General features: G+C 44.1%; 1 protein-coding gene across 4 annotated transcripts in view; it reads right to left on the bottom strand.

Moving 5' to 3' along the window:
• Nucleotides 1–25,987, bottom strand: part of LOC124066420 (homeobox protein Meis1) — a 188,137-nt gene that overhangs the window by 56,515 nt on the left and 105,635 nt on the right. For 3 of the 4 annotated variants that reach the window (XM_046402769.1, XM_046402771.1, XM_046402772.1), the window contains 6 exons: nucleotides 19,420–19,640; nucleotides 18,114–18,255; nucleotides 17,750–17,800; nucleotides 17,145–17,195; nucleotides 15,720–15,866; nucleotides 6,618–6,729 (listed from right to left, as the gene is read on the bottom strand). In XM_046402769.1, coding sequence (XP_046258725.1) covers nucleotides 6,618–6,729; nucleotides 15,720–15,866; nucleotides 17,145–17,195; nucleotides 17,750–17,800; nucleotides 18,114–18,255; nucleotides 19,420–19,640 — 724 coding nt within the window. Of the gene's footprint in view, nucleotides 1–6,617; nucleotides 6,730–15,719; nucleotides 15,867–17,144; nucleotides 17,196–17,749; nucleotides 17,801–18,113; nucleotides 18,256–19,419; nucleotides 19,641–21,377; nucleotides 22,091–25,987 lie in introns of those variants that run through there. The other variant, XM_046402770.1, reaches the window with a different exon arrangement.

Here is a 25,987-nt window from a genome sequence, read left to right as displayed (position 1 = left end):
AACCCGCTAAGAGAACATGTAGTGAGCTTAAGGTGGCCCGGCCGCAACCCTTTCACCTCTGAACTGGCATTGACGATATTGCTGTTAGCTTGCAGCGGCTCATATGACTCACTAGACTCCCAAACAACACTCAGCAACACTTAACGCACTCGTCAGGGATAACTGCTCTGTCTCTCTCCCTTTTCCTGCAATCACTACAGGATTTTCACACACAGAGACACACTGCTCCAGTCAGCATCAAAATGTTTTCACAGCATTCACTCTAAGATTTTCTTCCTTCCTCCTTATCTTACTCTCTTTCTGTCTTTTTCTTTGCCTTTTGTCTTCTTCCTCTCTCTTTTTCCCCATGTTCACGCTCTGAGGAAATCAAAGAGAGATTGGTGTTTGTGGCTGCCAGCTACTGCACTTACATACACCTCTAGTAATACAGTCTGCAGACTAATCAAGGGAGCCACATACCTTTTATCTACCCACAGAGCCTCACATTTAAACAGATTAGCAGGAAAGCTGGACACCAATAAGACAATTATCGGACCGAAGATCTTTCTTGGTAACGTCTAGACGACGTCTAGACAACTTACACGCAAATGCTGGTTATCTTTCTAGATTTTCACTTGCAGATTTATGTAATGTTTGGCTAAAATTAACATTTCAAGGTCTGACTTGTGCACAAATTAATGTCTTTTACATCTTGAAACTGCAAGTGTCAAAGTCAAATTTGTCACTGTGTGTATGCCAATGCGATCAATGCATGTGCACCTAATTCTCAGGACAGTGCGTTGTCTTCAACTCATCGTTGCAAGTGAAATTTTTCGCGAGCAGCTAAAGGCTACGGGGAGATAAAAGCTTTTCATGGAGGTGAATGCATGCACACACACGCACACACATCGACACTCACAGCTCTCTCTTCCAGTCTACTGGACAATCGGACCAATTAATCGGTGACTTTGTGGGGGGGGGCCCACATGAAGCGGAGGGATTGGTTAAGCCGGATCTGGCTGCGGATCGCCTGGCACCCCTGTCCATGTCCCCGTTTGCTCGTCCCGGCCCTGGAGCCCGGCCAATGAGGAGACAGAAAGCAACAGCTCCTCTGTGGCCTGACCTTGTTGGAGGGCACAGAGGTCGCAGGGTGGACGGATGGATGGATGACAACATCAGGAATACTCCAGCCTGATCAATAGGGATTCACAGCCAGAGGAGGTTATGTACAGTGATTCAGAATTAAGGAGGTGAAGCTGATTCTGCAAATGTTTTTAGAGCCTCAGCCATCAGGGCACCACAGGTCTTTTCATTTAAGTGATACTTGATTTCTTCCATGTGTTGAAGATCTCTCTTCATCCTGTCATTCATTCAGACATCAAAGCTGGTTTTATTCTAATCATCAAGTACAACAAATATGCAGGAATTTCAATGTACAGACTAGAGCAATTAGATAAGGTTCCACAGGACTTTATGTTCAGCAGAAATTAAACCACTATAATAGACTTTGATCTGCACATATCAGACAAAAGCACACGCGCACACACACACGTCAATCAAACAGCAAATATCAGCATAAATTTCACATTCAACATTCCTCCAACTACACCAGCCAGTAAATAAATAAATAAATAACCTTAGAGCGAGATGTCAGAGCAAAAACTAGAGATCCACGGTCCACTACCCAGACACTAGAAATGTATGCAGACACTAACACATAGCCTTACAGGGAGCTATTTGCCTTGGCGCGGCACACTGTGCTCTTTACAAACAGTCTGGGTAATTGGTGATACATATCTAATATCACCAGTCATCGCCTCACTCCCTGGATGTTTCTGACAAGCGGAGGGGGAAACCCTGTAGCTTTCAAAAAAAGAGCAAACACTCTGCTCTGCTCCTCTGCTCAAATCGCATCCACATCACTGCAGCTGCCCAATTCAGTGCCTGAATGTTATTTTGTTTCCCTCGCACACCAGGCCCCCGGAGAAGCCAAGGGGTGTCCTTACAAATTCACACAGGCAAAGAGGAGTACTTTATACTGGGGGAAAAGGCCCACTCATGTCCGTGAGGGACCCCTCTCCATCGCAGGCATATATGATCTGTTGGCTTTTCCTCTGCCCTTCGAGCATCACTCTTCACAGAAAAGCATGATCCAAGGCAACAACAGCTACAGTGAGGATCCTCCAGAGGGCTTCTGGGTATTAAACAAAGGGGCCTGTTGGTAGGAGCTAGCTAGCAAACAGCTGGGCTAATAGAGTGGGACTAATTAACTACAGGGCCGCTCTCGGAGTCTCCCTGTCGAAGCTTGTGGATGTTTACAAAGACGTTCCAGCGAAAGGGGGAGAAAAATAAGAGGCTTTCTTCTTCTCTCTGCTCTTTTAGTGAGAGAGGAGACACCCAGGACTGATTTTAATGACATGTGTGGAGCAAATGCGATCCTCCCTCCATTTTTTTTTTGACTGCCAATGGAATTCAGTACTAAAAAAATACCACCAGCATTGTGGTCAAAGCCTAAACACCCATGACTAAGAGCTCAGCATGTGGGCACACCACATGCAAAAATAAATAAGCGTGTTTTTCTTCAATTGCTAACATTCCCACTGTCAAATCACTGCAAAACACCTGCTGATGAATAAAAGTCTCCAGAGTTAAATCATTAAATATCTCCTTTTTAAAATTTCTTTATCACTTTATTGATTACTCTGCGTTGTAAAGAGCATCTTGTCCTGCACTTGTGCATGTAGACCTCTGATCTTACATAACGCAGAGACCTCCTCACAGCTCCTGCAGCTCTTGGATTTTAGACAGTGAATGCTACGTTTCCGGGTAGAGATGGGGATATTTTATACCACTGGGCAGTGAACCGTTCAGAGAAGAGGGCAGAGCGGAGCATGTGTTTGTCTCGGGAATAGCCTCAGAAAAAAGGCTGAGAGAAGGGACTGAAGTTCACTAGTTAAAGGCCCTCAACCATCCAGCATCCTTCCTCTGAGCTGTTTCGCTCTGCCGGAATTGAAGGGGGGGGGGGGTGGCGATGGAGAGACAAACAGGGAGGAATTAGAAAGATGCTGAGTGCAAGATGAGGTATAGAAGGAGGATAACAGGCTCAATATACTGAGTAGAAGGAGTAAAGGGAGCAGACTGAAGGATAGAGGAGTGAAGGAAGGAGAAAATGAGTGAAGGAGAGCAATAAGGCCATTAGCTGTGTAGCTCTAGAGCCACAGTGGAGGAAAATGAAGAAAGTGGAGGAAAAAGACAGAGGGAAAGGTCAGCAAGAAAGCAATCTGTAAAAGGTGGAAGAGAGGAAGAGGTGGGGGAAAATACAAGAATGAAACATGAAAGAATGGAGGGAGGAAATAAGGAAACTGAAAAGAGAAACGGAGGGTGGGAGTAAAGGTAGACAAGGAAGAGAAAAAATTAGATGAGAAAGTCCCAAAGATAAACAAGATAGAGAAGGAGATCGAAAGATGGATGAGGACAGAGGAATATCCAATATATCCAATATCCTGTTATCCAAAAAAGTCAGCATAGAGGAAAAGATGAAAGAAAAAGACGACAAGATGAAAACAAAGGAAAAACTGAGGTGTAAAAACTGCAAGAGAGAAAGATGGGAAAAGGGAGAGAGCAGAATGAGCACAGAGAGATGACAGAAAGGGAAAAGAAGAAGGATAAACAAAGGTAGTGTTTTAGAGTGAGTGGGAGGCAAGGAAGAAAAAAGGGGGAGGAGAGAGAGAAAAGCACGGGGGTTCACAAGGAGAGAGAAACCGACTGAGAGCAAAATGAAAGAGGGAGAAGCGAGAGTAGGTGGGAGACAAGGGAAAACTGGAGAAGAGAGGGAGGATGCAAAGATGAAAGAGAGAGAGAGAAAGAGGGAGGAGAGACGGTGGGGTGAAACTGTCAGGGAGAGCGCGAGCAAAGTGCCAAACAGATAAATAACCAGCTTACTGGGATTACCAAGTGACTGCCACACAATTTGCCAGAGCCAATATGACGTGGCAGTGATAGCTCTTAACCCATATAAACCTGAAACCAGTCCAAGATGTCCTCCAGTATTTACTGTTGTCACTGTGTCCTTGTGTGTGTGTGTGTGTGTGTGTGTGTGTGAGTGCTTGTGCATCCACATACACATCACATAAACTAAGCAGAAACCAGGGTGTCTGCAGGCTTCTCAAAGACACTGAAAGAGCTGTTTAATGCTCCACTGAAGAGCCAAAAGAAGAGAAATACAGTAAGTGGCCAAAAGTACATGGACACCTGAACGTTATACCCGCATGGTTTTTGAAAGCCTGATTCATTGGCATTAACATGCTGCTACAAAAAGCCTCTAATAGATTTTGTTGCCACTATGAAGAGAAATAGTAACAACAGGAAATTAACAAAATGGTGGTATTTTACATGTTATGTCAACCAAGCTTTCAATTAATCTGATTCTCAGGGTAAAGAAATAAGACATAGCTGGAAAAAATTAATTTTACTACATACTATTTACTAATTTAGTATGTATGAGGACCCATATATACCCTCATACATACATCATCATGTTTACTTCCCAACTCTCACAACACTTGAACGCACCTCATTCATTCATTGGCCTAACACATACCAATACATATACCAATACAATACATACATACGAACAACGTGCACACATATACACACAATACCCAACGTTTTTACCCTCTAATGAACTTCAACAACAAACAAAAACCCTACAATAGCTGCGGAGAGTGGAGCGGAGGAGATTTGAGGAGATACAAAGAAAGGGAGAGAGAGATGATGATGAGAGAGAGGGAGATGGAGTGAAAGGAGGTGGGCCAACATAAGGAGTGGGCCTATAATTGGAAAGATGTGAAAAATGAAGTGTCAGTTTTGTCAATATAGGGCAAAGGTCGCAGAAGCAGGAGCCCAAACTCGACACAGAGCACGCTCATTAGAGCGACCAATCAGATCTTGCCTGGCTGCCCTGGACCATTAGTCATCAGAGGTAGAGGCCTGCGTGCACGCACGCGCATGCACACCCACACACGCACACACATATACACAGACAATATTGCTTTGTCTTCCCTTGTTTCACTGTCGTTTCACTCCTTTTTTATCAGTCTGTTCTCCTCTTACACATCATCTGTCTATCTCTTATTTTTATCTCCACTCGTGTCTCACCTCTCAGTCCCTCAGCTCCTCTGTCGAGCATTAATGACAAGCGAGGAAGAAGAAGACAAACAGTGTGTGCGAGAGAGAAAGAGAGAGAGAGAGAGAGAGAGAGAGAAAATGTGTGTGAAAGACACAGAAAGAGAGAGGATGAGACAGAGAGACAAAGAGAGTCAGACTGTTTGTGTGTGTGTGTGTGTGTGTGTGTGTGTGTTGACTATATAAATGGCTGCTCATTGGAGTGGAAGGCATGGCGGCGCTCTCTGCTCCCACCCAGGCTCTGCCTCCTGGCACTGGCAACCCTGCAAACTGCTCGCCTTGACATCGCCTTCAATAATATATGAAGTTGCTTTTTTGCCTACAGTTTGTTTGCAACGCCGCCCCACCACCACCAAGCGATTCTCCCACTGCTGCCTCTTTCTCTCTCTATCGAGCACAAACACACACACACACGTATTCTTAGAATGCACACACACACGCAGCCTCAGCAGAGAGGGAGTGTAGACTAATGTGTTAGACTTTTTAAATTTGAATCTAAACATAATATGAATGAATTCTGTGCACATTTTACATGTTGTATATGTTGGTTAATGCAGTGATGTTGTTGACAGTCAACACAACTTGCACAGTTGCAAGCTTCAAATCAGTTCTTTCTTGATAAGAGATATGACTTATCATCAATGTCAGAAAAAAATCCTGAAACATGTCAGCTTTTCATAGTCTCTAAAAGAAATAAATTTATTTTCAGCTATGTATTTAAGATACCTAATGAGGAATCTGTAATGAATTTATGGGCCTGAATTCCCACTCACAGGTGCATGCTATACTTCAAAGAGTAATAAAACATGAAATTAACCATCAAGATCTTATGACAAGTGCTTCATATGACAGGAGGGAAAAAATAGTCCTGAATCCTCAGAATGATCAGAGGTGACAGAAACTGAGATGAGAAAGAGAGAAGAAAGAGCCACCTACTTTGTGGGAAGTTCTGCAAGCTAAATAGTACACACAACTGCAGTTTAGGATATGATAAAAGCAGGAGCACACAAACACAACCAAATCGGCTCAGATGTAAAGCAAACTACATGTTAAAGGACTGTAGCACAAGGACAGACAATTGCCGCCGTGGCACCAAGAATACAGAAACTGCTCTCTGGACTCAGGTATGAACCATATGCCACACAATATCTGCTCTGCTTTAGTGCCCTTGGGCAAGGCAGTGAATGCTTACCAGACACAAAGTGCTCTTATAGAGCTGGCCACAACTTCTGACTTCTGATCTCTGTGAGCTGCTACAAAAAACGTAATCCCTCTTATAGCAGTCTGAATAAGCCTGTCAAACCTCATCGGGACACAATTCCATGTACCTGATACATGTGATATAATGTAGTGGATGTAACACCCTCAGCACCCTGGTCCACACGTCAGCCATGTCCCTGTCCTCCCTCTTCTCCACCGTCAGATTAATAAGATGCAGACGCAGAAACGCTTACCCTGTTCGCTGCTGTTGTCCCCGCTGTGTGATGTGTGTCCGCCGCTGGACGGCCCCGGCGTTCCTCCAGAGCGTGTGGACGCTGTGTCATCATGGTCTCTGTTCCAGGACGTCTGTTGTAGAGAAAGACAGAAAGAGAGCGATCAGTCATTTAATCCAATCTCAACTTGTGGTTCTCATCCATCATTGGTCGTGTCGATTTTATGTGTAATTGGTATTTTTTTGAAGCATACATCTTCTATTATCTTCTTTTGAAATACACAACACATAAACACAAACTCACACTCATCATGTGCCAACTCTGAGCACAGTCACGCAGTGTGTGTGTGTGTGTGTGTGTGTGTGTGTGTGTGTGTGTGTGTGTGTGTGTGTGTGTGTGAGCCCCTGCAACAATCTTATGGAATGAGGATTATTGAGGCTCGATGAAGAGAAAGGCCCAGACGAATAGCGAGCAAACATGTTGTATTAGTTCCCAGCTTTCTGAGGCATGCAATCCACGGCTGCCTCCATTTGGCTCAAACCACTAGCAGATGAAAATACAAAACAGCTACAACTTAAGATAGGCCGCAGCAAGCGCCAGGGACTGATGTCATCCCAGCCAAGCAGACCAGAGAGCGAGGGGGAGAGAGAGGTAAATAACCCAAAGTATTGCTACATAAGTATAAATATTCTATTTTGTCCAAAACTGAAACAAAAAAAAGTGGATGACCAATCCCACTAATGTAAATTTAAATTTCTTTCTGGGAAGCAGAGCCAGAACAGAGACATAACTAAATAAGCTCAAGTTTTCCCACAGTCTTTTCTCAAACACAAAATGAAAGAAAAATGTTGCATGACAAGCCAAACTGAAGCTGACTTTATATAGACAAATGAAAAGGTTGAGGTATTAACTGCAGAGTGGAAGTTCATTCTTTTCTCTGCGTCTTCAAGAAAAATAACGCAAGAACACAAACAGCTGACGAGAAAACAGACTCGTGAGACCTTGGTTTATATATAGCCAGCTCTGTGTGTGTGTGTGTGTGTGTTGTGGGGGTGGGGGGGGCAGACACTTTTAGGCCAGATGAGTGTCAGCTGCACACCGGACACAGCAGAGAGCAAACGATCCAGACAGGAGGATAAAGGGAATATACAGACAAGTACAAACACACACACACGCACACACACATACCCAAATCGCACCCTGCTCCACACAAAGCTGCCACATATTCAAACTAAACCAGATGTAACCTCTTATCTCTCAGAGCCTCTGAAAAGCAACATTAGCACTGAGGACAGGAGAGAAAAGAGACTTCAAAATTGAAGGAAATGGAATCTAATGTCTCATCACATGCAGCTTGCTATCACAAACAAACACGCAGCAAACCAAAAACACACACAAACTCTCACTCGAGCCTACTCTGCCGCCCGTGTGAGTCTATCTTTGTTCCTTCAAATCAAATGAAACAGATATCAAGGGGCAATGTGGTGTCTGCATTACGCTTTTAGGCTTACGTGACGAAATGAGTGATAGAAACCCACACAGAGGAAGAGAGGAGAGAAACACACAGAGGAACAACTGGTTTCAATTGGGATACTACAGGCAGCTCTGCCTCTGCGAGGAGGGTTTGGAGTTTTAGTCTAGAAATATGAAAAAAAAAAAGTCAACTTTAATTCATGACACAGGATTTGTTTTAAACAAAACGTAAATGGAATAAAATAACAGAAAAGAATATAGAAGTCAGCAAATTCAACACATTTGGGGTCTATTAAAGCCCGTTTGAAGTTCCTGGGCTATGAAATTATAATACAGTGCTTACAAGGACGATAAAATCGTTGTTTTCTAAATTAGGCTTTGAGGCTCTGCAATAAAGACAAAAGTTACTGCACAAAGGCATGACTAGGACGGTGATGATGGAGATAAACGCTGATTTTAACAGGGATAAGATACCAAGAAGTTCCTTTTTCTACCTCTAACAAATTCTTTTTTGCTGACCGTAGAACATTGAAAAATGAAACACTCGTGCATGACCGAGTAACTCCAGAGAACATCAGAAGTGAGGTAATCCAGACCACATGCTCAGCACACAAGCAGTTAACACGGGCTTTTGCCAGCTCCTCCAAATGTGCAGCTTTTAAAAACTGAGTAGAACTTGTTTATTCAGAGCTCTGTTTAAAAAAAATAAAAAATATATTAAAAAAAATAGCAGAGTACCCCAGGGACGTCGAAGTCGAGTATTAAAAAAACCCAAGAGCCTCATCTTGCAGAAAGGATATGTTTTTTTTTTTTCATTTTCTTTTTGTTTTAATTCTGTAACAAATTCCACTTGAAAATATAATTAGAAAGTGGAGGGGGAAATGGCAAACTGCAGCATTAGCTGTAATTGAACAAAAGAGCGCTTTGCCTGCTGGGAGCTGGCCGCTGAGGCCCCATGGGAAAGGGGGCGGGGCTGAGACAGGACCTGGTGGCATCTCCGCGGGGACGGGGAGTTTATTTATAATCACAGGCCGCCCTTGGATGGAGCAGGCCCGGCTCTGATCTAACACGCAATTAATACACACACGGCTGAGATCACACAACACACACACATACCAGTACACACCGGTCGCACAGCACGCATGCACACACCCATACACTAATAAAAGAAAGGAAATTTTTTGTTGGTCACTTGCACACACACAACTTATTTTCATCTGCCTTTTGCAAACACATCACATAACTGCGGTACTCACAGTACCTGTTTAACAAAAGCACACACCTTGACCATAAGACACACACATGTACACAGACACACCCTGAGCCAACAACGGGGAGGTCCACCTTCATAATATGGGATGTGTAACTTCACGAGAAGAACAGATGCATAAACAGAAAGCTTGAGGAAACAGAGCAACAGAGGGAGAGAGCTGTCCCTCTGCACACATAGCTACACACTTCATTTATTCTGTGTCCCCTTAATGAGCCGCCATGCACTCTCCCTCCCTCCCTCTTTCTCTCTCCCCCTCTTTTTTAACTCTTTCTCTCTCTCTCTCACTCTCCCCTGTGCAGGATGCAGATTAATTCAATGCCTAATTGTTTAGTAAATTCAATTTTCCACATTCTATTCTGCCTAGCTTTAGCTAAAGTTCTTAAATCTGCCGCGCCAAGGCGAGGGAACCCTGTTTGTGAGCCGTGCATACCTTTTTTTTCTTTTTCTTTTTTTTTTTCATTACCATTTTTCTTCCTTCCACCACTCTAATTCGCCATGAAAAGATTTTCCTTGCTGGAAATTCTGATTCCGCTATGATCGGTGAGGCATTCCAATCCAATGCATTCTCATTGTGCCGCGTCTAAGATGCAAGGGGGGCTTCCCTCTCTTGCTGTGCCAGGCCCCATATCATACAAGCATTCATGCAAGAAATGTTGCCTTGCCAATTCATTTGCAGTAATAAAGAAAATGGTTAAGGTTGTTCTGCTTTGCCCCCCCACCTTCCCCTCTTTTCTCACTCTAAATATCTTTTGTGATGATGTGGATATTTACTTTTCACTCTGTGCCAGCAACCGTGCAGGAATAATCATGTGTGCATACTTAACAGCACAGACATAAATATCCAAACACACACACACACACACTCTTCAGCGGTGGTACATCTGAATCAAAGATGACAGTCAGGCTACTTCATTCCCCACAATGCTTTGGTGCATCTGTTCTCCGCGGTTGTTTTCTTTAACACCATTTTTGACCTTTGCAACAGTGCTGCTTCCGCAAGTTGAAATCCTCGAGAATGCCGTGCGTTGCAGCAACGAGATGGCCCGCAATAACTGCGGACACATTCTCCCACCCCGCCGAATGCTGGTGGGGAAGCTGTCAGTGAAAGAGGCTGAAAGGCCAGCTATTGTAAACTCTTGTTTACTTTGCGTTCCACTGTGACTAGATAAAGCAGGATCTGCCTCGCTGATAACCGGCCAGGCAAGTGCTCGCCCAACTACCTCCGCTTTCTCTGCTCTCTCCACCCCTCTCCTCCCCTTGCTGCAATATTAGTGCATGAAAAGAGGGGTTGTTAATGGTATGCGTGGTGCAAAAAAAAAAAAAAGGAGTGAGAGAGCAAAAGACACCCCTCTCCCTCCCATTCTGTTCTGCACTCCCCTTCCTCCCTAACTCTTCACAATAGACAAAGAAAGAAGAAATAACCTTATAATTGCTGAAGGGGGCGAGGGAGAAAACTGGATTTGGTCTCTTGAGTAAGTAAAGTATGCTACACTGAATAGCCGTCAGGTACTCTTCAATCGGCTTTTTAAAACCGGAGGGTTAACCTCATCGAGACAACCAAAGATAATTACATGTTTGAGATAATTACCAGAGCTTTCAAGTCGATTTAGATGACACTCGCGGAAAGTCACAAACTGATTTTCTTTCTCTGTGGCCTCTTCCTCCACTTCAGCTCTCACTATGGGCTCCTTGTTTACTCTCTGTGAGCTGAAATCCAAATGAAAACATTAACTTCCCTCCATGCTATCTAACCCCAAACAAAGCATATTTCTTTTTTTCAGCTGTGAATGAAAAGGCGGGCGTAATTTCTTAATGACATGTTTGGCTGTGGCTTCTGCGTTAGCCTAGCATAGCTTGACTCGCAGCCGCCGCGCTGGGATGTTCTTGGTGGATCCCTTGGAGACGGGCTGTTTGTGACGGTGGCCATTGTCAGAGGCTCGCAGGGGGTTAAGGGGGAGAGGAACTTTCCATTAGCTAAGTACACATGTGTTAAGCCAGGTTATTGTTTACTTAGCCAAAGAAACCACAGCAGGCCTCAGGGACCGACGTGGCTGCCCATCATAAGTAACAGCAGACACAAGCCAAGAACTTTATTTGCAATTTGGATTTTGAGGACATCACAACAGAGTATCTGTGACACACTGCGGCTACACTAGTACCAGCACTAGTTTCCAGCAATACTGCATGATCTGAAAAACATCTAATAAATCAACCAAATAAACCCAAACACACTCTGTATGTATGTATGAAACTTTGTTAAAGTAAAAAGCTTCCGACGATTCCTGTTCTTTGAAGTCACACTGGCCTTGATTTGCTTAATCGGAATCACCCCTACTTGCTATTCCACCACAATAATGAAGAGGCTAAGAAACACACAAGTCACGTGGTCGCCTCTTTGTATCACTTGTTGAATCCTTAACAGCCGCCCCGCATTCACTCTCCATTAGAAAAAAAAAAAGGAGGGGTGAGTTCAGGGGATGGAAGGGAGGAGGGGGTGTAGAGGAGGGAGGGGGCGAGTGGGGGTCAAACCCTCTTCTATTCAACTACAAAAGCTGCTATTACCAACAATCACCACGATGATTCAGAAGTTTGTATTAAGATCAGCAGCGTGCCACTGTAGGAGAGAGAGGCAATGAAAGGGGAGAGAGAGTGTGGGCCTGTTAAGTCGGGTGAAACTCGATCCATACGCCAACGAGAAGCGGATAGATTAGCAATAGCGGTGTACTGATTAGGAAAATAGTGGCTGACCCCAGCGGTCAGGGTTTCCATTGAGCTATGAGCCAGGAGGGGGGGGAGACAGGGGTCACTCTTTGACCGCCAGAGTTACCTAAACCAACACTGCTGGGTCTCACTGACCTGGAAACCAGCGCTTGTATGGCATAACAGTGCCAATTGTTGGAGCAAGATACCGCGATAGCACTATCAAGAGTAAATTCTTACACAGTGACCACAACACTAAGCTCACACGGGCAGGGTTTGTTTAGGAAAGATTGTGTGGGACACAAGGAAAACAGCAACGGATCCCAAATGTATAGATGTTATTTCAGATTGTCGGCTATTTCGCATGCTTTTACCATGACTTCACCAGCAAAAACAAAATCACACTCTGAAAACATCAGTGGCACCAAGCCCCCCTAATGTAAAAACACCTCTCCACTAAATTAACTGAACAACTCAACTGCTGAGCATTCATAATCACTGAAGACTCTCCCACAAAAAGGCAGGCAGATGGAGGATATTTTTAAGGGAAATTTCAATTATTTCCAGCTCCACTTTAGCCCGCATGGCTCAATCAAGTAGAGGAGCTCTTGAGACTTGGAGTGAGTCCTCAGCACTATTAGTAGCGTTCTGCTCTACAGCAGAGAGCCCGGGCCCTTGGAGTTCATTAGCAAATTGCTGTGCCCCTCCCCGTGCTCTTTGCGCAATTAAAGACAACTGTGCAAATGATGTACAGCAGCGTGGAAATACCTCCCTGCTTCTTCGACTGAGGTGAACATGTGTGCCAGGCAAGCAGAGACGCAGTCAGCAGAGCGACCGCTGCCACATCTCCGCAACTAAGGGAAGAGTGTGGACACAAGCCTTTCTACATGAAAGACCTCTACAAAATTCACCCAGATTTAGGTCTGTACACAGCTGAGCTCAAATTAATAAATACATGTCTGGAAATGTGCTGCTCAAGAGCAGAAATTAGGCACATGTGGTGGGAGACTCTCCATGGAGCGGCAGTGAAAGGGTTAAGAAAGTCCAACTGGTGCTAACCAGTCACTCCACTCATATAGCACCTGAGGGGGGTGCTGCATTTATCGGGCCAGTCTGAACACACACATATGCATGCACTTGTAGACAGATGCATGCACACAGCTCGTGCACGTTTGCAAACACACACACACCTACACAAAGAGACACACACAAACACAGGAGGGTGAGCCCAAACAGGCTGGGCTGCATTCACAAGCCAGCGCAGAGCCTCTCTGACTTTTTCACCTCTCAGCTATGCTCTGCTTTCTCTTGAAAGGGGCGCTCAGAGTCCCTCTATACTCGCCTGCATAGGCAGACTAACAAAACAATGTAAAGACATGTAAAGAATATTCAGAAAATTACTGTTATGACGCAAGGGTGCATAATGCAGCAAGAATGTCAGTGTTGTTGGATTGTTCAGTTTAATAAATTCAAAGTATTTTTTTCCCCTGACATTTTTTTTTTCTCCTCTGCTTCAGTCGCCTCACTGGAATAAATTGGTTTATGAATAAATGAGCCTGCTTTCTCCGTCTTGTTAACATTGTTCTTTTGTGCAAATTCTCAGCATTTTTTTCCAGTCCACTTCAACTTTATGCCCGAGGGCATATATTAAAAATACATATGGAAAGAGATAATGCACACACAACGCAAATTCGTTAAGGATGTCACTGCATAACAACTGCAGATAAGACGTCACACAAAAATAGCCCGCAAAAGTCAAAAAATATATATTCAGCCGCAAGTAAGTTATGAAGTGCGCTGCCATTAGATTGACAATGTAAGTATTCAGCAGCGAGAGACATGCACCCTCTGCCTGTTTGGATATGCCCATTTACACACAGCCTGCTTCTGTGGACAGTCTCCACGTTATCCTACTGGAACATCAGCCCATCCTTCAACATCGCACATCTGTCAAAAAGTTTTCTCTGCATTTTGATGCAAACACTGCCTGTAGGTCATTTATATTATTCTGTCATATGATGGTAAACATAAGCTTATGTGTTTTCACCCTGGACTGCCTATATATGTAGGGATCATCATTATATTAAAATAGGCCATGTCTTCATCTAACAGTCAATTAAAGATCTGCAACAGTGCCCCAAGCAAAACATAATTTTCTTCATATACCTAGAAACCCAAGGGTTTTAACAGACTCTATTCCCACATCTATATAGCATAAAGCTTTCATTCCATGTCCTGACCTATCTATAAAAAAAAAAAAAGTAAAAACTTTTGTCAACTCAATCCCCAAGAGATTACAACAAGCCCTTCAAAGAGACACTTAAATGCACAAGTGGCGTCTGTGTTATTTAATTCTGTTTCTGGATTAAATGAAGTATTATCTTCCGGGTGATCTTTCTCATTTCCATAATCAGCCATACGGGTTGAGGATGGAGGAGTGCATGCGCGCTGGCTGGATTTGGGGGGGGGGGGGTCTGGGGTCTTCCCAGTCGGGCCTCAGTCCGCTCCCAGTCCTGCCATTCAGCACAGGACATAAAAGCCGGTGGCTGCCTCTCTCTGCTCAGACCAACCACTCAACCATATGGAAGTCCGCGGATTTAAATTATTTAGCCTAATCGCTTCATTACTTTTTATGTCTGGCTATCCGACTAATCCCTTTAATTTGGACACTTGATTTCTTTTCTCTCATCGGTATCCATAGGTTATGGCTCTACTCTTAACTCCGGGATAGTTTAACTTATTGAAACACGGTCTCATCGCCTGCAACCCTGTCTCCTGCACAAATGACTCGAGCTATTGATGGCCGAAAAATCCAGATTTGCATAATTCTAATCATCGGTTGCTGTTATCATTATTTAACGGCAGTGTATGGACCATTAGGGTCATGCCTGTGCGCACACTACAACGTCCCCGGAGTGCCCACAGTCAGTGGAGCACATAATGAAGGCTGTGGTTATCTCTGATATCGGCACAAAAGGAAACACTCCCTAATCTACCTTTAATACCCGCTGCTTCTATAGCTCTCAAATATAAACCTTCTTATTGGTGCTGAATCTGTGCGCTCTGAGTGAAATAAAGGAGGAGGAGGGGGTGGGGGGGTCTCGATAAGCAATGTGCACTCATGTCTAAGGAAAAATACTGACAAGACGAGTAATGAACCGTGAACTCCTCAGTGGAGAAACCAAGGCACCTAAACCACAGTGTGCAGCCCATAGCCTGCTGCTGCTGCTGCTGCTGCTGCTGCTGCTGCTGCTCTCCTGGGCTGCACAACAGAGGCGAGCTGATAACGCTTCGTTTTGGTTCAGAAAAAGGAGACAGGCAGCAGTGAAAAATGGAGAGAGGCACTAAATTAAAATCGACATGAAACAGGTCAAGTTTATTGCGATGCTTTTTTCGAGCTAATCTTCCCAGGTCGGTTCCGGGTTCAAGTCTTAATGGGCCAATAATAGCAACATTATTCAGAAAATTTTTCATTCCGATGGATGGAATGTAAAACGGCCTTAATCATATGCAAATAACAGCGCAGCGGAGTAGTGACCCAGAATAGCTGAATAGCCAGCAGGAAGAACACACACACACACACACACACACACACAGAGCGAGAGAGAGCGAGAGACAGACAGAGAGAGAGAGAGACAGAGAGAGAGAGAGACAGAGAGAGAGAGACGGGGATGTACCTGATCAAGGGCCACTGATGATCTTGTGATTTCCTCGCTGTCTGATTTGGACCCGCCTTCTCTGTCGTCTATGACCAAGTCGATGGGCATCTTGCCTTTCAAGCAGCTGATGTACCGGTGACAGAAATTATCACACAGCTCGTGTACCTTCAGAGAGAGAGGGAGAGAGAGAGAGAAAACAGACAGAGGCGTCACACACACTCATCCAAAAGGCACATCATCACACAACAGCGACATGTGCAACCCCGAAACACACACACACACACACACACACACAAACACGGCGGCCTGTGACATGCAAAAGGTCATCGAGGAGTTTTTAGGGCGATTTGGCCAACCCGTAGATCGCAGCACTGTTGCTGCATCCAAATTATTTAAGCATTTTTAAAAGAGTAAATATGAGATCTGACTGATTACTGGCAACTTGTTACTGCTTTGGCACCAAATAAAAAAATCAACCTGAAATTCTAATTGTTTGATTTTGCCTGCAAAAAGTTTTTAATTTTAAAAGCTGAAATAAGTTTTACTTTCAGGCTACCAGTTCCCGTGCTGTGCCGTGCCGTGCCGTGCCGTGCCGGGGTGCCAGTGCACTTCAGTCCGGACTAACGTCGTTTCTTCTCCTCTCAAAATAGAGATATCGTCGAAAATTGGCAGTGACAAGAGGGCTCAGGGGCTACAACGCACTCAACACCCGTGTTAAATTCATCATCGGTGCCCCGGTGGCCATTAGAGGAGGGTGACCCGCTTGACTGACATTTAACGTAAACTGTTTAATTCTGGCCACTTTTTACATTATCAGCGCCACTGCGGCGCATCCCACCTCCCCAAAAACAAGATGTCAGATGTGCAGAAAAATACAAAGAAGTGCAGAATACCTTAAAGCTCATTTACTGACTTTGTGCACAGTGCACGCGCTTAAATTTTATTTACAGCAGACTCTTTGATCTGAGAGAAGGCAGAGCATGAGAAACGCGTTTTTAAAGATAAAACTTTTAACAGCTTTGAGGGGGTTTCGTGACGTTAAAGCTGAGGTTAAAGTCTGACAGCCAGTGCTGCTGTAGTCCATCTGATGGGGAGACAAATCAGAGCTTTTACACCCACCACTCCCCTCTATCCACAGATGGCTGCCCGAGGCCTTTTGCCCTCCACAAAGAATCGTTTCTAAAACCCGCAAAGTTCGCCTATATGTTTCACCTTGCAGACAATTTCTGCCAGCACTGAACTTCATTAAAACGTGCGGGGAGATTTGGGCACAGAGATCCGTTCCAGTTGTAACAGCTTGCGTCGTGATTAAACGCGGAAGAGAAATGGCCCCATGATTGATTTTGACGCTAATTATAACCGACTAGCAAAAATACATTTTTTGCAAATACAGCCCATAGTTCTGAGGAGGCACACTGGACAGAAATGGCGAGAGAATATTACCTTCTCCAGCTCCAGAAGATGAAATCGTAAAACTTGAATGGCTTGAATCATCTGAAAAATTAAAATAACAATAAAAAATGAGCTGCTCACATCTATGATATTAAACAGGCACGTTTTTCTCAATACAAGTAACTGCAGACGAGGAAAATATTCATATGAATGGATTTTATGTGGAACTGATATTAAACTTGGACGTTATTGCAATATGGAGAGCAGGCATACAGTAGAGCCTGGCGCTGCAATAAGCCTCAGAGTCAGAGATCTATTAGCCACCAACTAGTCGTGAGGAAACGTTACTTTCACATCACATTCAAAGTACCAAACTGTGCAAAAGGAAAAGCATGAATAGAATAACTTTTCCACGCAGGCAGAGTTCAAAAGGTTTGTGACAGCTGTCGAACAGCGGCCCTTCATCTACAGGTACAACCGGGGGCCATCGTGATATCAAACAGCCCAAAAAGAGGAACATCACCTCCACTCGTGCTGCAGCTTCTCAGCACCACATGGCTCTCTCACATATGGCACACAAACAACAGCTGCTTTATTCACAAAAACTCGGAGAAAACACAGGACACTGGTCACAAAAAAATTAAAACGTGTCTTACCAGATTATCCAGCTCTGGATTCGATGAAAATAAAGGCTTTTCTGCCCGAATCTAAAAGCAAAAACATTTTCATAAAATATCCTACTAGAAAATATATAATGAAGTCATAAACTGTACATGGCGATTGTATTTAACATGCGTGTTGCTGGCAGAATGCTGCATTAATTCCTAATTTGTGCACAGCAAATACATAATATGAAATTAACACAATTGTTTTACTGAAATAACTTTATCAGTGAGAGCCATTTTATTTGCTTAGAATTAAGAGAATAGAATTAAGTGGAGCGCTCCACGCTCCGTGCATGAAGAGCTCAACCAGCCCGAGCATGCAGATTAAAAAGAGAGAGAGAGAAACTTTCCTGACCTGTTTTGCAAACACTGCTATGTCTTCATTGAAAGATTCCGATGAACAGACGTCTCCTCCTGCCACCCCGGGCTCTCTGGGGGTGCAAGTCGCTAATTCACATTTCTCAAAAATCAGTGCAAGCAAGGGGAACAGGGGGTGCCTGGGAACACACACACAATAGCAAATGTCACCAGAGAGAACAGCGCCGGGGTCAAGACTACTCCAGGCTAGATTTAGCCAGCCATGCTACTCTTCAACAACTCGCCCATGGGGACTCCTGCTGCAGCCCATGCTATTATATTATGCAGAGGCTCGGAGAAAGGCTGCAAACAGCGGGCAGACTCTGTGATTAAATCTAGGTGCGCCTAATAGCATAAAAGCTTTAGAGTCAGTCAAACAATTCCTTGCACAGGTCTCCAGGCGTGTGTGTGTGTGTGTGTGTGTGTGTGGTGTTTGGCGAAATCCTCTGAAGCCGTTGGCGACTAAATGTGCGCACAACTGATGGTTAATAGTTGTTGAAGTCATCAGAGTAAATATGTGCAGACTGGTAATGTGTTGAAAGTTGTGTCCGGATGGCGTAAGATGGTAAAACTGTTACTGCCATGTTTAGCCACCGTGAAAACGGAATGACTAGATTTTTAATTAACAGCTGTAAATTAATAAATGACATGAATATGTGGGATTTCCTTTAAACATGATATATTTTTAATTTGCTGAAGCCTGGCACATTACACACATAATTAAACGGTTAAAAGAGAGAAGGTAATTATTTTTCCCATAATAAACGATTAAACTTAAAAAGAACCAAGCGATTTAAATTCTAAAATATAAATATATACCAGCAGAAATATATTAGAAGTTTTAATTAAAGTAGACTTTGTCTCATTATATTTATTAACAGCCTAATTAAAATTTCCAGGGGCTTACTAAACAGCAGGACGTTCGTGAGACAGCCTCAGTGAGTAAACTAAATATTTCTTTTTACTGCCCTGGTATTTGTGCAATTGTTTATCCAGCAGAAACACATGATAAATATGACTGACTTTAAAAGCTTAAAAAGCGCAAAGTGTGGGAAAATGAAGGAGACACAGAAAGGCTGCAGCCGCTCTCATTTCCTGCGCCTCTGCAGCACTGCAGAGCTCCAGTGTTTTCCTCAAACACTTCACAAGACGCACGGTCGTCCCGTGCGTTCAGTCGGTGTTTTCATCCCGCTACGGCACTGACTCTGCACCCACCAGCCCACCCTGACTGCCCCCTCCAGGCCTGGATGCACGCCTGCCCACCAGAGAGTGAGTTTCCCCGCGGACCGGAGGCTTGCACATACCCGTATATAGCGTCTTTATCTCTCTTGAGAGCGTCGTTAACAGAGGAGCCCATGCTGGGAGGCATGGTGTTGGTGTGGGCGGTGTGCGGGTACTGGTGGGAGTGCAGCTGGGGCCCATGGTTAAGGTGCACCGCCTGCATGGACCGGGCGCCGTGCGGGTCTCCGTACATGGTGGTCGGGATGCCCACCCCGTCCATCCCGTAGTGGGGCAAGTCTTCGTACTGCACACAACAAACACGCGGAGCCACAGTGAAAATACAAGCACAAGAATGTGTCAAACTCCGGCTAGAACTTTGCTATAAAACTACAAGTCAGTAATATATTTAAAGAAGTTATTTAAAGTAGAAGAAGTGACACTTGAGTTTTGTTTTTAGTCTTTAAAAAAGTCAAGTAAAAATCTGCCATCTGGGCGAAATAGTTTCATTAATTTTCAAAATAAGTTTCAACGTTTGTCTTCACTCAAATGTCTTTTTCCGCTTTCTTTCACACTCGTAACACAAGTAAAACAAGACAAAATAAATTCACCCCAGTGGCTTAATTTTTTACAGGTTTTCAAGAAAACTAATTTGTAAGACTGCAGTGTGCAGGACTTGTTAAGCAGGATTTTGTTTACGAAGGGAGAATTACAGCATTTATTCTGAGGAGAAAACTGGTTTTGTTCTCAACTTATTCACAGTGACCTTTGTGGCTAACACATGAATAAAACAAATATGAATTATTGAGCATGTTCAAAAATGCTGGCAGGACAATAAAGTCAAACTAAGCTCAGTAATTCTCATCATTAACCAGGCAGTAATTAGTCTGGTGTCGTGTGTTTCCACTGTGTGCAACGACAAAGACCTTAACTCACTGCTTGGTGTGTTTTCAAAATTTTAAGGCTCGTAATTGTGCAGCACGTTATCACCCATCAGGTACGCTGTGATTAGAGCGTGAAACTAAAGCAAGTAAACGCGTGTTGCGTTTTTCAGGCGATGTTCAACCGGAGCTGAATATTCAAACTTTTCCACGTGTCAGTTTGGAGTCACATAATGCAGTCTCGTCTTTGCGCTTTTGTTCGCCACTTATTAAAACACTCAGCTGCCGAGTGAGTTCACACGTAGAAATTTTGATTCAAGTGATGCAAACTCCCCAAATAAAATCTTTATCCCGGGTTTGCCTCTTTGGCAGATTAAAAAGAGGCTTGAATTATTGATAAAGCTCTCTAGAAGTGACAAACAAGTGCCGGGGAAAGAGTAAAAAGCATTATCACTTGAAGCTGAGCATTGCGACCCTAAAGGCAAAGAGGTGCAAACCCCAGCGTGGCGTGGCGCGGCTCCAGTGCCAAACTAAGCAGCTAAATGTGTCCCTAACATCTCTGCTTTTATACTGTTTACTATCCGCGTGAAGATCCAAGCCGCTGCTCTGAAGCAGACCTGGAGTGTATGAATCAAAGCGTTTGTCATCACCCCATTACTAAAAACTGCCTCACTGGCATTATGCTAATATTGCACGTTTTAGCACATTTGGCGGTGCACATCGGAGCGACGAAGCAGAAGAGACGGCGAAACGAGGGTTTTTGTTTTGCTCGTAAACGCTCCGCTCAACGTGAAATCTTGACGGACCAGTCTGAGGAGAAATGTGGAGATTTGTTTTGCCTCTATGCCCTCCCCCATTTCGCTTCCAGTAACTGGCCTGTCATAACTAATCTAAAAAACATAGCCGATGTGAGATATGATCACGCTTCCAATGTCCCTCAGTGGGCCGGTTTGTGGAGCAAACGAGTGCGGCGGTGCGTAATACCGTGCCAAAAGACGCCAAAAATGAATGTGTGTCTCCATGTGTCAGGAAGACGACAGAAACTTTCGCCGCGAGTGTGTGTCCGTGCGGGTATGTGTGTCATTAAGCCACGTTACAGAGCAGGATTGCATTCAAGCACAGCAGACTTGGAGAAACTTTTTAGGGGGGATTGCCCTACGTACCCGTTGCGCCATAACCCTCCTGACTCCCTGGTCGTCCTTTCAGTTTAGATAAATCCCCTCTGAGGCCAGGGTGGAGACGAAATGAAGAAAGGAAATCCAAATAAATGGGAAGATGTTTCAGCCAAAATCCTGTATGCCTTTTTCCACGGAACGGCGAAGCTAAGCCTCCGCTTTCTGCGCAAGTTTAGCCCAGGCGCGGCGAATAGGTCCTCGGCTATCCTCGGGGCAGCGGCGCCAGGCTCCTTTTCCAAAACCAGGATGGAAATAAAATAGCCCCTCAAACAAAACTGGCGACTCTCATGGCTTTTTGCCACTCCGCCTGTCAGTCAAAACGCGAGGGCTTGTCAAAAGTACCGGATGAATGATGGTCCGACGCGCGTCTCCACGGGATCGGCACCACCTAAATGTTAATGGTCACAATCACAGTTAAAAAATGAAGCTGCTCTCCTCTCGTTTTCTTTGATCACTCTCGGCTCCCGGCTTGATTTTCTTATGCAAAAGCGTCTAGAGGAGATCAAGAGGAGGTGGGGTGATAATTCTGGCTTAGGCTTTCTTAAAGGAGCCACGATCGATGCTGAGCGTGTGTGCGTATATGTGTGTGTGTGTATGTGTCTGTATGTGAGTGAGCGCGTGTGTATGCATGAGCCGCCTGCCCGTTTGTGTACAATGGATGTGTGTGTTGAGCTGAGGAGGAGCGGAGGATCTGGACCAGACTGCTGAAACCCGGAAGTAGTGGTGGCCATAACAGGTCGCGTCTTACACAACGCACCGGGCTGCAGCAAGTCGTGCGGAGAGGAGGGGGGTGAGAGGACCCTGCGAGCCCAGCAAGCCGCACCGAGAGCTGGAACAACACGGGGATGGACACTGAATATCCACCTATGAGTCCAGTTTCACGTTTCATTCTCACAAACTGACTTTATTCTTCAGTCTGGAGCGTTTCTACATGCTGAATCGTCCGCATGTCGGAATTGACGCGTCCAGCATCCACTCCTCTGCTTGTAAACAGTTTATTACCGGCTTATTGAACCATCTTACAACTCTGATCTGAGATATTGTCAGGTATGTTACCTAAAGCCTATATGATCTGAACTGTAGCTTCAGTTTGGACTGGATTTGCCGGCAAAATTATTGGTCCCTTTCACCCAAAAGGAAGTTTTAATCGAAATCTTGTTCATTTGAATAGTTTTACAGTCAGGTGACGCGCCTGGTTGTCTGCCTGCATGATATCCACAGAGTCAACTGCTGCAAGCTCTGCGCCTCTGGTAGCTCACTGCCGGCCCCAGTACAGTCTGTTTGCTTCACGGTGTTGTATTAGTGTACGTAAGGTTTAATACTGGAGGTACAGAGCAACAAAAGGCGTCAACCCCACATAAATAAAACAACAAGTTATTTGGGGGCACTGGTTTGTATTTGAATTTAAGATTTTGCTGTTTGCAATGCAAAAGCAGCGTATTTATCTCACGTCTTGACGCCGAGCTGTGGTCTGCAGGATGAGTCCTGAAACAAGTCATTAAAACGTTACAGCAGCTTTTCAAAGCATCTTTTACGTCTAAGTAACAGTTCACATGTCGTCCGTCCCTCTCCCCCACAGCAGCGCTGAATGGGTCGCTCCAGTCTGCCCGGGCTGTCCAATGGCAGAGAGGCTCAGGGATGGGAGCCCCCTATTGGCTCCCCACATGATCGATCCGGGACTGATTGATCGGTTTTAGGCCACATTTGTAGAGGAGGCTCTAAACAAAACCTCATCCGCGAATGGAAAACACACACTTTGAGTTTTCTGACAGCCCGTACGCTGTGTGATTTCACCAAAAAGAGGAATATTTGACCAAGACATCTCCATCTCTGTCTCCTTTCTCTCTCTCTCTCTCTCTCTCACACACACACACACACACACACACACACACACACAAATCTTCAACTGTGACTTAATTACTTATGCTTAAATGCACGTACATTGTGACTAAACTTCACCAAACAGCAGAGCCACACTCACATTAAGATCTTGTCAACTTTCTTCTTCTCAGAGAAGTTATTAAATTCAACTTTTTGACTTTTGTCACTTCATCATAAACCGTGCAAAGCTTGTAAAAGTTTGGTCAAATATTGATGAACTTTAATTTACGGAGGGGGAAACTTGGATTCTCGAGTAATTTCAAGACAAGTAATGGTATATTTGAGTTATGTGAGGAGGTAAATTAACAAAATAGTTTGGATTTACTACTTTACCTCGTTATATTTGATTCCTCGCCGAGATATAAAGAAGTACAAAATCTTATTTCATTTAGTCTATCAATTTTGTTCTTTTTAATTAAGAAGTTTAAGTACCTCAAAATCTGCATTAAATATTTATGATATATTTCACGGCACATAAAGTAATATAAAAACGGGATGAGTTACATGGTCAGGATTAGTTTTAAGGGAAGACTCATACGTAAAGGCTTTCCACAAACTTCAATAGATGACTTTATTTTTGGTTGTTTTCCTCACGATGGAGGAGGTTTGCCCAACTTTTTGTGAATTGTCAGCCCATCACACGTGGACTGAGAGTGTGAGAAACAGCCACATTATCTTGTGATTATGCTCATAAGGTGTTTCTGGTCGGTGACAGCCCGCTTGGAGGCTTTTTTCCCCCCACCGGGTGCAGCGCGTCCAGTCATCGATCATCTGCCCCCGGTGCCAGAAATGGTGTCACAACATGATAATGTGGCTTCACACATTCGGCGATGAATCCTGTGCTAAAACCCGACCGGTGGGATCCGATGGGACGAATTTACTGGCATGAAACGACGATCAAAGCCAACTGCGGTCCAGCCGGCGAGGCTCCGAGGCGCGGACAGCACAGGAGGCACGGAGCCCCGGCATGACGCACGGGCTTTTTACGCGCGCTGGATCAAAAACTAAACTGCTGATTTGCGATCGTCGAGTTTGTTAAGTCATTTATTAATTGGTAAGTTGAAGCTCCCACGCTCTCATTCTTCTTTTTTTATTTTTACGGCACGTTAAATATTTTTAAAAGCTTGTTATTTTCAGATATTTCCTCGAAGGAAAACTTGTGTTTTTTTTAAATAAAGGATAAGCTGGCGTTTAAATCCACTTTCAGCTAAATGTGTGCATTTAGTGAAACGCAAACACGATTATTTGGCTCACTACGCCACAAGGCACACTAAATTTTAGAGGCTCATTGAGAAAAAAAGCAGAGCTAAATTAACATGAAAGGAGACCACATCAGCGCCTGACCACTGTAAAATAACTACAATGGTATTATAAAGCAATTAAGCTACTTCAATTAGCGTCTATAAAAGCAAAGTGGAGCTCCACTTTCTCTCCTGGAGTTGCTCTTTCCTGAGGGTCAGCGCATTTTGGCAACCTGAAAGAGAGCAGGGGGGCAAATGCCGTCATTTTCTGTTTAATCCGCTTTGCAATGACGGTAATGCTGTGAGTCGTTTCAATAAAATCAGCAGGTATTACGTTCAAACGGCTGAATGTAAATTGACAGCGTGTTTTTACTGCGCGCTGTTAGACGGCCTGTGCGCCTTGGCGTGTGCTGTCTGCACACAAAGACAAGTTGCAGCCTTTGTGGCATAAAACTCACGCATCCTGCAGAAATTCAGCCTCAGGATGCTCAGTCCTCACAGTCTTACACGTTACTGTTTTAAGTCTCTGCCAGTTAGCTCTGAGAACGTTGTAATAAATAATACAGATCTGAATATTTATTTTTAAAACGTGCACTAAAGAGTATTAATTCTATTTTATTTTATTTTTTAAAAAAAGGAACAACTCGGAGAATCTCTGTCCGAGCTTTTGTGGCGGTCTCCATCTCTGCTTTTCTGTCGCTGTTTGAAGAAACAAGGAGTAACTGGCAGCCTGAGGAGTCAAACTCAGGTCAAACTTTTCTTTTTTTTTTTTTTTGCAGCCCCGCAGCTCTGCGCCCAAACGTGTTGGGATCTGCAAAAGGCCACTGAGTCTCTCCCTGCTTTGTGTCACTGCTGCAGCACATGGGCACACACACAGACCTGCTGCAAAGTTTTCACAGCTCATCTAATTATATGAGAGCTCCAGTATATTATCGTCTGTCAGAATAACCCAGCCGGCTTCATTAGGGTGCGTTTTGGCGCTGGGATCTGAAATGATTCGGTTGGGGGGTGCACAGGCACATGATTTAGGCTCTTTTAAAAGTTAGTGTAATGAGCTACAACGCGAGGTGGCATCCAGTGTCACGGGAGAAAGGCCCGTGTTCCACCCGGATTCTCCATCATCGTTTACAAATTACTGAGATGTCAAAGTGCAGAAAAATGTTCTAATTATTTTAGTAGAAAGTTTGTCTCGAATTATTGTACCAGAATGAGAGGACTGGATTATGGCAAATTATATATATGTATATATACATATATATACTATTTTAATTTATTTTTAAGAATCATCCTCGGAGTACAATTACACCCAAAAACATCACAAATATAATGTGAAGTGGTCAGTGGTGTGACATCATGGTTTTTGGCATAATGGCAGTGTTATGATGCATCGCAATATTAATTTCTAACCATGAAATCAGTTAGCGTCTTTACCAAGTCTAACTCCTCTCCTCTGGGAGTTTTCACTTGTGTTGGGTG

The sequence above is a fragment of the Scatophagus argus genome, chromosome 10 (genome assembly GCF_020382885.2).
Source record: "Scatophagus argus isolate fScaArg1 chromosome 10, fScaArg1.pri, whole genome shotgun sequence".
Classification (NCBI taxonomy): domain Eukaryota; kingdom Metazoa; phylum Chordata; class Actinopteri; family Scatophagidae; genus Scatophagus; species Scatophagus argus.
The sequence above is the reverse complement of the archived record's forward strand: the minus strand, read 5'-3'. Positions and strand labels throughout refer to the sequence as shown.